This window comes from Atractosteus spatula, chromosome 10 (genome assembly GCF_055471065.1).
Source record: "Atractosteus spatula isolate fAtrSpa1 chromosome 10, fAtrSpa1.hap1, whole genome shotgun sequence".
Taxonomy (NCBI): domain Eukaryota; kingdom Metazoa; phylum Chordata; class Actinopteri; order Semionotiformes; family Lepisosteidae; genus Atractosteus; species Atractosteus spatula.
In genome coordinates, this window is record NC_142715.1 from 15,707,595 (window position 1) to 15,723,722 (window position 16,128).

The window sequence follows — 16,128 nt, forward strand, 5'->3', positions numbered from 1 at the left end:
GCACCCTGTTCACTCTTCACTTTAAACTGTTCCCTTTCGACAGCAAACACTTTAAATCAAGTCTTCACCCCTGAGGTTCATAGTGCAACATGCAGGCCTGTAGGGAAGCATCTAATAAACCAATACTCAGTCACTAACATGCAGCATTGCTTGCAAGCCTCAAATATTAAAGTCTGATTAATTTTATTGAAGACCTTGGTGACACAAAGTATTACAATACAAGTTTCAAAACATATTCCTGCAAAATTCTCAAACAGACAGACTAGAAAGGTTTTTGAGAGCTGAGAAACATGCAATTAGTTCTCTGATTCTCTTCTTGGTGCATTTAATGTGCTACAATATGGATTTAATTAATATAAAATGAAAAGCATATTCAGGTGCAAACATGTTTTTCCAATGTTCCACTCACTATACCATTGTCAACTTATCGCAAATTATCTTCAAACATGGTCAAATACAGTACGTATGCTAAATAATACCCAGAAAGAAAAGAGGAAATTTAATATTTTGATTTTAAATTCAAATTTCAGTAGTGCAACAATGACCAAGCCCCAGTGCTCAAGTCTCACTGTAGCTGGATTCCAGTATCATCAGCTGTTGGCTGGTTTGTAAATCCTCTGATTCTCTGATCTCCTCATGTCCTCCTCCTGGGTTCCAGGGAAGACGGGGAGGTTGTTCCCCTAGTCCTGTCTTGTCTCCGTTCCCAGATTATTGGCCGCTTCCTGGCACAACAGTGCCTCCAAGAGGAGGAGCCCTGAACAGCGCAGTGTCTCAGATATATCAGGATAATTAGCCTGAAGCAACTATGCCAGTTTCATATCTCATTGAGACAGTCACCCAGATACAATACAACCCAGAAACCTAGATACAATCACAGGCCTAAAAAAACAAACATTAAAGAACAAGCAGAATAAGTGAAGAAGGGCATGAAAGATTACTGGTGAAAATGTCTCGGCACAGCTGACTTTAAACCTGCTTCTCTGCTCTGGCACACATTTCTCTCAGTGCTGGAGGAGCTGAGTGTGTGTTTAAGCATTGTGTTTCACTGCTTCTTGATGCTGCAGTCAAGACACTGGTGAAACTGTGTAGGTAAGTGTGTATAAAACACCTGTGACAATATATTGTGTGAACTAGGGGTCACAAATTATGTTCCAGCATAATTTGCTTTGTCTCAGCATCACTGTTTAGCTTCTGGCTTTTAGGGGGCAGCATGGGGTCAAATTCTTCAGCCTGATCGCAAGCTCCTCTATCTGTCACACTGGAACTGGTACTCCCCTCCAAACTGATTTGTGAAGAAACACCTGATAGACCAACAACAGACACACTGGCCATCACCAATTCCCCGGCCACCGACTCCTGACTACTGCCAACAACAATAACAACAGACACACCGGTCGTCACTGATCCCACACCCAACGACTCCTGACCAACAACAACACCAGGCACACTGACCATCACCACTCCCACAGACACTGACTACAGACCACCACCAACAACAGACACACTGGCCATCACCGATCCCACAACCACTGACTACTGACAAACAACAACAACAGATACACTGGCCATCACCGATCCCACAGCCACGACTACTGACCAACAACAACAGACACAATGACCATCACTGCTTCCACAGCCACGACTACTGACCAACAACAACAGACACAATGGCCATCACTGCTCCCACAGACACTGACTACTGACCACCAGCAACAACAGACACACTGGCCATCACCGATCCCACACACTATTGAACAACAACAACAGACACACTGACCATCACTGCTCCCACAGACACTGACTACTGACCAACAACAACAACAGACACAATGGCCATCACCACTCCCACAGCCACGACTCCTGACCAACAACAACAGACACAATGACCATCACTGCTCCCACAGCCATTGACTACTGACCAACAACAACAGACACAATGGCCATCACCACTCCCAAAGCCACGACTACTGACCAACAACAACAGACACAATGACCATCACTGCTCCCACAGCCATTGACTACTGACCAGCAAAAACAGACACACCGGCCATCACCGCTCCCACACACACTGACTACTGAACAATAACAGACACACACTGGCCGTCAAAGCTTACACACACACTGACTACTGAACAACAACACCAGACACACTGACCATCACCACTCCCACAGTCACTGACTACTGACCAACAGCAACAACAGACACACTGGCCATCACTGCTCCCACAGCCACTGACTACTGAACAATAACAGACACACACTGGCCATCACTGTTTACACACACACTGACTACTGACCAACAACAACAGACACACTGACCATCACTGCTCCCACAGCCACTGACTACTGACCAACAGCAACAACAGACACACTGGCCATCACTGCTCCCACAGCCACTGACTACTGAACAATAACAACAGACACACTGACCATCACCACTCCCACAGACACTGACTACTGACCAACAACAACAACAGACACACTGACCATCAACATTCCCACAGCCACGACTACTGACCAACAACAACAGACACACTGACCATCACCGCTCCCACAGCCACTGACTACTGACCAGCAACAACAGACACACTGGCCATCACTGCTCCCACAGCCACTGACTACTGACCAACAACAACAGACACAATGACCATCACCACTCCCACAGCCACTGACTACTGACCAACAACAACAACAGACACACTGGCCATCACCACTCCCACAGCCACAGACTACTGAACAATAACAGACACACACTGGCCATCACTGCTCCCACAGCCACAACTACTGACCAACAACAACAGACACACTGGCCATCACCACTCCCACAGCCACTGACTACTGACCAACAACAACAACAACAGACACACTGACCATCACTGCTCCCACAGCCACTGACTACTGACCAGCAACAACAGACACACTGGCCATCACTGCTCTCACAGCCACGACTACTGACCAAAAACAATAGACACACACTGGCCATCACTGCTTACACACACTGACTACGGACCAACAACAACAGACACACTGACCATCACAGCTCCCACAGCCACTGACTACTGACCAACAACAACAGACACACTGACCATCACCACCCCCACAGCCACTGACTACTGACCAACAACAACAGACACACTGACCATCACCACTCCCACAGCCACTGACTACTGCTACTGACCAACAACAACAGACACACTGACCATCACCACTCCCACAGACACTGACTACTGACCAACAACAACAGACACACTGACCATCACTGCTCCCACAGCCACTGACTACTGACCAACAACAACAGACACACTGACCATCACCACCCCCACAGCCACTGACTACTGACCAACAACAACAACAGACACACTTACCATCACAACTCCCACAGCCACTGACTACTGCTACTGACCAACAACAGACACACTGACCATCACCACTCCCACAGACACTGACTACTGACCAACAACAACAGACACACTGACCATCACTGCTCCCACAGCCACTGACTACTGACCAACAACAACAGACACACTGGCCATCACTGCTCCCACAGCCACTGACTACTGACCAACAACAACAGACACACTGACCATCACCGCTCCCACAGACACTGACTACTGACCAATAACAACAACAGACACAATGACCATCACCACTCCCACAGCCACCGACTACTGAACAACAACAACAGACACACTGGCCATCACCACTCCCACAGCCACGACTACTGACCAACAACAACAACAGACACACTGGCCATCACCACTCCCACAGACACTGACTACTGACCAATAACAACAACAGACACAATGACCATCACCACTCCCACAGCCACCGACTACTGAACAACAACAACAGACACACTGACCATCACCGCTCCCACAGCCATCGACTACTGACCAACAACAACAGACACAATGACCATCACTGCTCCCACAGCCACTGACTACTGACCAACAACAACAGACACACTGGCCATCACTGCTCCCACAGCCACTGACTACTGACCAACAACAACAGACACACTGACCATCACCACTCCCACAGCCACTGACTACTGACCAACAACAACAGACGCACTGGCCATCACTGCTCCCACAGACACTGACTATTGACCAACAACAACAACAGACACACTGACCATCACTGCTCCCACAGCCATCGACTACTGACCAACAACAACAGACGCACTGGCCATCACTGCTCCCACAGACACTGACTATTGACCAACAACAACAACAGACACACTGGCCATCACTGCTCCCACAGCCGCTGACTACTGACTAACAACAACAGACACACCGGCCATCACCACTCCCACAGACACTGACTACTGACCAGCAACAATAGACACAATGGCCATCACTGCTCCCACAGCCACTGACTACTGACCAACAACAACAGACACACTGGCCATCACCACTCCCACAGACACTGACTACTGACCAACAACAACAGACACACTGACCATCACTGCTCCCACAGCCACTGACTACTGACCAACAACACCAGACACACTGACCATCACTGATCCCACAGCCACTGACCACTGACCAACAACAACAGACACACTGACCATCACTGCTCCCACAGCCGCTGACTACTGACTAACAACAACAGACACACCGGCCATCACCACTCCCACAGACACTGACTACTGACCAGCAACAATAGACACAATGGCCATCACTGCTCCCACAGCCACTGACTACTGACCAACAACAACAGACACACTGGCCATCACTGCTCCCACAGCCACTGACTACTGACCAGCAACAATAGACACAATGGCCATCACTGTTCCCACAGACACTGACTATTGACCAACAACAATAGACACAATGGCCATCACCACTCCCACAGCCACTGACTACTGAACAATAACAGACACACACTGGCCATCCCTGCTTACACACACACTGACTACTGACCAACATAACAGACACAGTGACCATCACCGCTCCCACAGCCACTGACTACTGACCAACAACAACGGACACACTGACCATCACTGCTCCCACAGCCACTGACTACTGACCACCACCAGCAACAGACACACTGACCATCACTGATACCACCAACAACAGACACACTGGCCATCACTGCTCCCACAGCCACTGACTACTGACCACCACCAAAAACAGACACACCGGCCATCACTGCTCCCACAGCCACTGACTACTGAACAATAACAGACACACACTGGCCATCACTGCTTACACACACACTGACTACTGACCAACAACAACAGACACACTGACCATCACTGCTCCCACAGCCACAGACTACTGACCAACAACAACAGACACACTGACCATCACCACTCCCACAGCCACTGACTACTGACCAACAAGAACAGACACACTGACCATCACTGCTCCCACAGCCATCGACTACTGACCACCAACAACAGACACACTGACCATCAGTGCTCCCACAGCCACAGACTACTGACCACCAACAACAGACACACTGACCATCACTGCTCCCACAGCCACAGACTACTAAACAACAACAACAGACACACTGGCCATCACCACTCCCACAGACACTGACTACTGACCAACAACAACAACAACAGACACACTGGCCATCACCGATCCCACACACACTGACTACTGAACAATGACAGACACACACTGGCCATCACTGCTCCCACAGCCATCGACTACTGACCACCAACAACAGACACACTGGCCATCACTGCTCCCACAAACACTGACTACTGACCAACAACAACAACAGACACAATGACCATCACTGCTCCCACAGCCATCGACTACTGACCACCAACAACAGACACACTGTCCATCACCACTCCCACAGCCATCGAATACTGACCAACAACAACAGACACACTGGCCATCACCACTCCCACAGCCATCGACTACTGACCAACAACAACAGACACACCGGCCATCACCGATCCCACACACACTGACTACTGAACAATAACAGACACACACTGGCCATCACTGCTTACACACTCTGACTACCGAACAACAACAACAGACACACTGGCCATCACTGCTCCCACAGACACTGACTACTGACCAACAACAACAACAGACACACTGACCATCACTGCTCCCACAGCCACTGACTACTGACCACCACCAACAACCAACACACACTGAACATCGTTGCTCCCACAGCCACCTGCTCCTGACCACCAACAAATACAGACACACACTGGCCGTCACCGCTCCCACAGACCCTTCCCATCACCCTCCCCCTTTCAGCAGAGTCTCACCTGAGTCTCCACTGTCCACTGAGGGGACTGAGACTTTTTTACTCAGCATCTCTCTCCCTGGGAATGAAGCAGTAAGTCATGTTATTTAGTCTGCAGACAACACAGTCACCAGGAGTTTTTTAACTTTGAATCTCTAAATTCATATTTGTGTACTATATTAATACAGTCCAATATCACTGTCATACAGAGAGGCACTTCTCATGTGTGACCCTAGACCATTCTATAATACTGAACTACACATCCAGAATACAGAGAGACAGCACTGGCAGTATGAGTGACAGATACTGTAATGTGAAGAGACAGTGCAGTACTTGCTATGTGTAAACTGGCAATGAACTCTTACCCATCTTCCTCTTCCAGAGAGGAATGCAAACCACTCCTGTTGCAAGAAGTACCAAGCAAACTGCAGTTGCAGCTACACTGATGGCAACTCTGGGATCTTGGGACTCGGATCCACCTGACAACACACACAGCACAGAGTTATACAGTGTGTCAATGTCTATAGCACAGGAGACTGGAGAGCTTCAGTGTAGAATTAGTACAATATAATCTGAAGAGTTCCAGTGACGTACCCCATGTCAATGTAACATTGTAGTTGGAGCCACGGTGAATAACAGTACATCTGTACTCCTCTCTCTCACTGGCTCTGATCTCCACACTCTTCCTCAGCTGGAAGGTGGCGTCACCGTTGGGTCTGATCCCACTAGACTGCACCTCCTCTGTCTCGTTCTCTCCATTCCTGGACAGACTGACCACTATGTCTCCAGGGTAGAAACCAGTGACCAGACAGGAGAGATAGAGAGTCTGAAAGAATCCCGTTTGCTTGGCAGAGACAAACACCTGAGGAGAGACTGAAAGACATGGATTAATGAGACCCACTGCCTGGACACTCCAGTACATTAACACTGCACTGAGAGAGAGGGGGTTAATACAGACACACTGACTGGACACTCCAGTACATTAACACTGCACTGAGAGAGAGGGGGTTAATACAGACACACTGACTGGACACTCCAGTACATTAACACTGCACTGAGAGAGAGAGGGGGGTTAATACAGACTTTGACTGGACACTCCAGTACATTAAAACTACACTTAAAGAGAGGTTTTAATACAGACACACTGACTGAACACAAACATGCTTCTTATCTGTTTATTCTGGAATAATTTCAGAGTTCGCTGGGTCACAACCAACAAGGATCTTAACATTGTATTACCAGAGCAGGGTCAGTAAAGTACTTCAGCCTTGAGAGCTTTACAAAACCATATGTAAAACCAACCAAAAATAAAAACACAGCTCCCTATTTTTAGGAGGAATAATATGAGCAACTTCTTCAGTATTACTCACTTTGTTCTCTCTAGAGTCTAAAATAAACCATCACCAAAAGCTAGACTGTCTCTCAGGTTCTCTTCAAACAAAAGGCCCCGACTTGTAAGCCACCACCTTCGGAGCCAGAGAGAAGGCGGATAATTCCTCACAGCTCTGAAAAAAATGAGTTTCCCCCCCAAGGTATCTTGGGACTTGAAGTTCTCTTCCTGCACAGAGGAAACTACAATTTTTTAAACAGACAGGGTCAAGAGGTTAGAGGCTCCTCAAAACTCTAGACCCAAAGCACACTCCCTCTATAATTATGCTTACGTCTCACTTTTCTGGACACTTCACTCATAGCACTTTACAAGTAATGGGGACTCCCCTCCACACCACCACCAAAGTGTAGCCCCCACCTGGACAATGCAAAGGCAGCCATAGTGTGCCAGAACACTCCCCTCACACCAGCTGTCAGTGGGGAGGAGAACAGAGTGATGAAGCCAGTTCATAAATGGGGAGTTTTAGGAGGCCATGATGGATAAAGGCCAATGGGACATTTTTTGACCAGGAAACCAGGGTAACACCCCTACTCTTTTCAAGAGATGCCCTGGGATTTTGTATGACAAAAGAGTGTCAGGACCTTGGTTTTACATGTCATCTGAAGGACAGTGCCTTTTCACAATCATCACTATATTGGGGCATTAGGGCCCACCCAGACCATAAAGTCAGCATCTCCTACTGTCCCCCCTAACACCTCTTCCAGCAGCAACCTTAACTTTACCAGGAGGTTTCCTATCCAGGTACTGGCCAGGCTCATGCCTGCTGAGCTTCAGGGGATTGTTAGTTGTGAGTTACAGGGTGATGTGGCTACTGGCACATTTATGCACACCTAAGTCCTGGCCCATATTTTGGCACAATTTCCTTTCACACACTCACCTGAGTGATGTCCCCTAAACTTCAGGTAGCTGTCCATGAGCTCGGGACAAATGTATTTCAGATAATCTCTGTTCTCTCTATTGTAGTCTGTGTTGCGGTCTATGTGCATCTTGAGAGACTGGTGGATTGGAGAGAGATTCACCCACTGGGTGTTGAAGCTGTCGAACTCGAGCATGTCCCCCCCATCGTACCCGATCCAGTCGAATGATTCCACCCTTCCTTTCTCATCCTTTGAGCAGCCCACAAACCTCTGCAGGAAATGAACCCCTGAGAGACAGACAAGAATGAGCTTCACTGTTACCTCTCTTCAACACCTGAGAGACCACCCATAGAAATAACATACACAATTTACAGGCAATCAACATTATGTGTCAACAAAGAGTTCTTTACATGTGAGGACAAAATATCACATATTTGTGACAAAATATTAGGTTTTTCCTCTCACCACCAGTTACGTTTTTTAGCTCTTTCATCATTTCAAAGAAGAAAAGCTCCTCCAGAATGCATTGGTTTGCAGAATCTACTGCGACCTGCTTCAGCCAGTCCTGCTTGAACATGACACGCTTCATACCACTGCTGTACTCCATCAAGGGCTCCCCATCCAGAGAGACTAAGCCATGGAAATTCCCATTCTGTTCCGAACCAAGTTTAACCATATATGAGTCTACCAAAATATGTCTCTCTGGAAAAAAAAGAAATAGTATGTTAATACTTACTGCACAGTATGTACACTTCAGTACAGTAACACTGCACCGAGAGAGAGGGGATAATACAGACACACTGACTGGACACTCCAGTACATTAACACTGCACTGAGAGAGAGGGGTTAATACAGACACACTGACAGGACATTACACTGCATTAAGAGTGGTTAATACAGACACACTCAACATTATATTATATTGCAAAGGAACAAGTAATAGGTTTATTCCATGCTGAAAAAAAAGAAGAAAGAGAACACAACGTTTTGGCCGTGGAGCCTTCTTCAGGTGTGTATTCAGTATTATATGTAATATAATACATTATATTATGTATAATATAATACATAATATAATGTATTATATAATATAATATAATATTATATTAACAGTGGTCCTGGAGAGATGGTTTGTTTGCATTTTTTTTTCATACCAAATCAGCTGATTTAACATAAATCAGTTCATGTGTATAAATACAGCCTTTTTGTCACTGCCTCTCCCAGCTTTTCAGGTCCGTCAATTTTCAGCGCTGTAGACACTTTTGCTCCAAATATGAGCACACTTTCCTTGGACCTTCATGAAATTACCCAGCTAGGTGAGTCTGGCAAGACACCAATTGCTAGAAATCACTCAGTCATGACAACAGGCCTGTTTGTATGTTAAATCTATGGAATTGAGACGTGAAGAGGAAATTATGTTTTTGTTGTTGTTTACGGACAGCGTATCATAATTATCATAATTAATGACCCCCAAGGCTGTAACCGAAATGTACAGATGCAAACTAAGTGACGACAATAAAATAATGATTAAAGTATAGCTTTAGCGATACATAAACAAACATAGCGAACCCTTATCACGAGTTTACTACTCGTGCATCTGGAAACGCACCAGCAGGACTCATCTCCAGCGACCCAGCCTGGAAGACCCAAACCCACCAGAACCGCGAACAGCATCATCATGCCCCTGCTCTGTTTGATTCGAGCTCTTAAAAAAGAAAAAGAAAAAGAAAAAGAGCCCTTAAAACACCAAAGTGAAGGTGATTGTGCAGGTGAGGACGCCAGTGTTTTGTAACACTCAAGTACTTTCGGTTTTGGTAACCTGTTAAGACTCGTTTAACACGCGGGCGGTGCTCAGAAAGCCCGTGTATTTGCTTGTGTGTGTCGCAGATACTGTTTTTACTGGTAAAAAATCCGACATAGAGAAATTCTATACAAACTGGTGTCATGAGAGGCCCCAGGAAAGATACTGTATAAAATAAAAGTTATTACAGTTTGTTGATAAAGCACTGATACTCCTTGGCAGGGTTATTTTTTTTTCCAAGATGGCGCCGTGTTAGTGGCAGCCTGCTACAGCAGCTCTGTGTCTTTTTGTTGTCTTTTTGTTTCTTTCAGTTAGTTAGTGCTAGTGTGTTAGTGTTTTTTCTTCATACCTTTGCCAGCAACTAGATTTGCGATCACAACATGATGGATACTAGGAAGCTGAGAAACTTTTTCTTGTTTTTTCTGATACTCGGACCTCTGTTTCTATCGGGTTGCAATGCCGATAGCCACAGAGGCATTGTCTACACGCGGGACCAGCTGATCGCGCTAGCGCGTCCGGCTCTACTCACTGGAGAGAAGCCATCGGTGCCGGAGGAGCTGAGGAGGAGAAGCCGAGGCTGTGGGGCTGGTGCAACGTGAAAGGCGAAGAGAAGGAGATTTAAACCCTACCTTCCTTCGATCATCATGGGAAATGTGAGGTCCTTATCGAACAAGATGGACGAACTGGGAGCATTGGTGAGGAGCCAGAGGGAGTATCGTGAATGCAGTATCATGTGTTTCACCGAGACGTGGCTGCAGGAACTTATTCCGGACTCGAACGTTACCATCGGCGGCGGTGCGGGCGGACAGAAACACCGAGAGCGGCAAGAGGAAAGGAGGGGGGCTCGCGGTGCTTGTAAACAACAGATGGTGTAATCCTGGGCATACTCATGTTAAGGAGTGTAACCCGGACATCGAACTGGTAGCCATAGGACTGCGTCCATACTATCTGCCGCGGGAGTTTACATGCGCCATCTTTGTTGTTGTTTACATTCCACCTACAGCAAATGCAGAGGTAGCGTGTGACGTCATAAACACAGTCACAGCCAGGCTAAAAACAAAGCACTCTAGCGCTTTTATAGCTATTTCAGGGGACTTTAACCACGTATCTATTTCCACCACTCTGCCTACTTTCCACCAGTTTGTTAAGTACCCGACCAGAGAAAACAAAACACTGGACTTATTATATGCCAATGCTAAGGATGCATATAGTTCTACAGCCCTTCCCCCCCTTGGCAGATCAGATCACAACCTTGTCTTGTTTACACCACTATACACGCCTATTGTCCAGCGCCAACCTGTGACCATGAGGACTGTGAGGAGATGGTCTCAGGAGGCTATGGAGGATCTACGTGGTGCTTCGGAGGCCACCGACTGGGATGTGCTGTGCGAGCCACATGGGGACGACATAGACAGCATGGTGGACTGTGTCACTGACTACATTAACTTCTGCATAGACAACACCATCCCCACCAAAGACGTACACTGCTTTTCCAATAACAAACCCTGGATCACCAGCGACCTGAAGGCTCTTCTAAATGACAAGAAGAGAGCCTTTAGGAGGGAGGATGAGGAAGAGGTCAAGCGTGTACAGAGGGAGCTAAAGCAGAAGTTAAGAGAGAGCAAGGATGCCTACAGGAGGAGGGTAGAGGACAAGCTGCAAAGGAATAGGGTGAGAGATGTATGGAGCAGCATGAGAGAGATCACTGGCTTCAAACAGGCTGGGGGTGCAACAGAGGGGAACCTGGAGATGGCCAACGAGTTGAACCAGTTCTTTAACAGGTTTGATTCTGGGTCCTCTGTGGCGCAACACCCATCCCCCCACAGCCACACGCTCCCTAACCCTTCACAGCTGCGACTGCCCAACACCTCCTCCATCCCCCCACAAACATGGCCGCCTACAGCTACAACCCCCAACAGCTACTCACCCACCCATCCCCCACAGCTGCCACTCTCCAACACCTCCGCCATTAACACCTGCAGCACTGAAAGCACTATGAGCACCATCCCCCAGGCCAGGCTGACCATCACAGCTGACCAGGTGAAGAAGGAGCTGAAGAGGCTGCACCAGGGTAAGGCCACAGTACCAGATAACATCTGTCCCAGAGTTCTGAGGGCCTGTGCTGATCAGCTGAGCGGAGTGCTCCAGCGACTGTTCAACCTGAGCCTGCGCTTGGAGAGAGTCCTGGTGCTCTGGAAGACATCATGCCTGGTCCCGGTACCAAAGAAAGGGCGCCCCTCTGTCCTCAACGACTACAGACCAGTTGCACTGACTTCTCACGTCATGAAGACACTGGAGAGGCTGGTCTTATCCACCTGAGACCCCTGGTCAGCTCATCACTGGACACCCTACAGTTTTCCTACCAGCCCAGTGTTGGTGTGGAGGATGCGATCATCTACATGCTGCAAAGGGCCTACTCACACCTGGACAGGGCTGGCAACACTGTAAGGATCATGTTTTTTGACTTCTCCAGTGCCTTCAATACCATCCAGCCCTTACTTCTAAGGAGGAAGCTGGAGGAGATGCAAGTCGATGCCTTCATGACCTCGTGGATCACTGACTACCTGACAGGCAGACCACAGTCTGTGAGACTTCAGAACTGTGTGTCTGAACAGGTAGTGAGTAACACAGGGGCACCTCAAGGGACAGTTCTTTCTCCATTCCTCTTCACCCTCTATACTTCGGACTTTAAGTACAACTCAAAGTCATGCCACCTGCAGAAGTTCTCAGATGACTCTGCAATTGTGGGATTTATCAAGGGTGGGCAGGAGGAGGAGTACAGAGGACTGGTCAGCAGCTTTGTGGAGTGGTGTGGGGAGAACCACTTGGAACTGAATGTAACAAAGACAAAGGAACTGGTGGTAGATTTCAGGAGGAAAAAGGTCAAACCTACTCCTGTCTACATCCATGGGAGTGGCGTGGAGAAGGTGGACTCGTACAAGTACTTGGGAGTGCGCATCGATGATAGACTGGAATGGACTAAGAACATCGAGGCCATCTATAAGAAGGGACAGAGCCGACTTAACTTCTTGAGGAGACTCAGGTCCTTCAATTTATGTAGTAAGATACTTCATATGGTCTATCAGTCGGTGGTAGCGAGCGCCATTTTCTACGCAGTGGTATGCTGGGGCCCTGGGATTAGAGCAGTGGATTCTAAAAGGCTGAACAAGCTCATCAGGAGAGCAAGCTCTGTCATTGGGTCTGGCCTGGACCCCTTGGAGGTATTAGCTGAGAGGAGAATGGTGTCCAAACTGGACACCATCATGGACAACATCTCCCATCCCCTCTATGACAGGCTTGCAGAAATGAAGAGCACGTTCAGCAATAGACTGATTCATCCACGGTGCGACAGGGAGCGCTACAGGGGGTCATTCTTGCCTTCTGCCATAAGACTGTACAACGCATCCACCTTGTGTCTGGGCAGAGGCAACATTGACAGTGACCTGTTTCTGGACTGAACGCATCTACACATCTACCGCTACATCTGTTCTCTTTCTTTCTTTTCCCGTTTACAACCATTTTTTGTGCAATATATGCCAGGGACCTGTGCAATACATTTATATCTATATTTATATCTATATTTATATTTATATTCATATGTGTGATCCGATTTTTCTGTGTACTGTTCTGTTCTAGTTTGTTCTTTGTGTGTCCGGACTGTGAGTAACTCTTTTAGTGCACCCCTCACTGTACTGATTGTATTGTATGTATTGTACTATCATTATTATTGTATCATTCATTACACTGTGGCTGTGTTGTCTGTGTTAAGCTGCTGTTGCACTGCAATTTCCCTCACGGGATCAATAAAGTATCTATCTATCTACAGATGCAGCCATTCAAAACAAGCGGGGGATACCGCATTATTTTACGGTGCGCTTACGCAGTCTACCGCGAGTTACCGTAAATTCTCCTATAGTACCGCAAGTAAAATAATAGTATCCGGAATTTCCACAAGGTGGAGCTAATAAAGCTCAACCTCTCATGTTTGAGCTGTGGCCATCAAAGTCTTTAACGAAGATATTACTAATAGTATTAATAATGAATGACCTTGGACAAGCTGTAAACTCAAAGTATTGCCCTGGTCCACATTCTTTTTTTCATTGACCGTCTTTGTAAAAGTAACACCATGGCATTTCGCAATCACGCATTTGTTTCCAATCATGCAAAGTACAGTAATTTTTGAGAATCTCCGATTCACCATGCCTTTCACATGCTCATAAAAGAGATTGATTTAGGAACATAAACATATTACTGTATGCAAACTGTACTGTATACAGTATGTATATGTATATTTAATGTCTTTACTGTGCCCGTTTAAGTATTGAATATCTATATGGAATTTTACCACTGAAGGGAAATCTTAGTAGCTGAGCATAAAAAGAATAGGAGCATACTGTAACGCATGTGAAGGCCATAAACGATATTAATTTTGGAACATAAACATACAGTATATGGCTGGTCTCGGTACTTTGAAGAAAAAATACACACCAGTATTCCATTTCTCCCTAAACATTTTAAGCATCGAAGTCTTTAACTAACGTGATACCGGAGTCATCAAGCATACTTTTAGAATTTGATTAAAAGGAAATATAATATGGAATCGGGTATCTAAAGAAATTAATAATGATATAATTATATTCATGTACCGCAACACAAGAATAGTACACGCTGTACGATGTCTGTTGATAATGTTTGTAGGGCTTTTTCAACACTCCTCATGTGACCTTGCCAGTGGTGCTGTGGGTTAGGTTCCTGACTCCTACATCACACATTGTGTGTTCAAATCCAGCTGGAGCCGTGACTTTTTTTTTAACAAACATTTCTTTGAAAAAATAAAACGTTTCCCTGCCTCAGAGATTAAATAAAACTTCACTCACACCAAACAAATTTATATTTCTAAATATCACAACATGATCGAATTTAAGTCATTTTAATAACAATGAATAGTCACCTATGCGTTACAATCTAAACATTTATATTGATTTAAATGGCGTTTAAATCGCCTTTATTTAAAACCCATAAATAAAGCTGATACTGTTTAGACTTTTAATTATTTAAAACTGTATTACAGCAGCACAATGCACAATGCAACGTAAATCGCTATCTTTGTCTTCTGCGTAATAATGTTCACCTCTCTGTCCAGCAAATTAACAATAGTAATAATAATGAACTTTATTGTACATGGCGCCTTTAAAGGTGGCTCCTCAAAGCGCTTTACAGGATAAAATTAATAACAACAATACTGTTAGGCTGAGCAAACGATTTTTTTTTAAGAAATACAAAATGAGATATAATGATGTGTTCCGGCTTAGACATTAACGAAGAGCATAACACGTGGGCAGCGTAGCGGTCGGCTCTGGCTTTCCCATCTATACCGATGCACTGCAAGTACAACCCCCCTCTCTGCGGGAATGCTGGCTGTGATGAATTAAACCGGTTTCACAGGTATTTTCAAAGTAGAAGGGGGCGAGATTTCCAGCGAAAGACACCTCCCCCCCTCCAAAACCCAGTTAATAGCAAACATGGTTTACATAAAAGACATTTTTCCAAGAAAGTTTAGCCTTTGTCACTAATGAAACCACTAAAAAAAGACATAAATATAGAAATCTTAAGATTTTTAATACATGACTTTGCTAAAATTTATTTAAAAATAAAAACGATTACAAACGCCAGCGGAGAGAGAGAACAGGGGAGGGATGTTGGTTTTGCATAAGGGGCGAGCTATTGAAATGAGGTCTATTTGTGAATGTGGAGTTACATGTTCTGGCTGTTTGTGAATTATCATTGTTGAGTATGGAGTGTTGAGGTATTGATTTTGTTTAATGCTTTATGTTGAAAATTGAGGTGGATTTTGTTTA

The 16,128-nt window shown here is 46.0% G+C and overlaps 2 protein-coding genes across 2 annotated transcripts in view; one reads left to right on the top strand and one right to left on the bottom strand.

Annotated features, from left to right (window-relative positions):
• Nucleotides 1–16,128, top strand: part of LOC148825446 (scavenger receptor cysteine-rich type 1 protein M130-like) — a 305,154-nt gene that overhangs the window by 242,649 nt on the left and 46,377 nt on the right. The window lies entirely within an intron of this gene.
• Nucleotides 1,138–9,170, bottom strand: LOC148825463 (mamu class I histocompatibility antigen, alpha chain F-like). The gene is made up of 6 exons (XM_088926247.1): nt 8,938–9,170; nt 8,493–8,759; nt 6,820–7,098; nt 6,591–6,704; nt 6,248–6,304; nt 1,138–1,301 (listed from the first exon to the last, which is right to left on the bottom strand). The coding sequence occupies exons 1-6, from the start codon at nt 9,146–9,148 to the stop codon at nt 1,138–1,140; spliced, it is 1,092 nt and encodes a 363-aa protein (XP_088782373.1). The 5' UTR covers nt 9,149–9,170.

Excerpts from the sequence above, each read along its gene's own strand:
- LOC148825463 (XM_088926247.1), bottom strand. The coding sequence starts at position 9,148 with ATGGTTAAACTTGGTTCGGAACAGAATGGGAATTTCCATGGCTTAGTC. Across the intron at positions 6,305-6,590 it reads TCTCTGGAAGAGGAAGATGG|GGAGAGAGATGCTGAGTAAA; the intron begins GTAAGAGTTCAT and ends CTTCATTCCCAG. Across the intron at positions 1,302-6,247 it reads AGTGGACAGTGGAGACTCAG|GTGTTTCTTCACAAATCAGT; the intron begins GTGAGACTCTGC and ends TTGGTCTATCAG.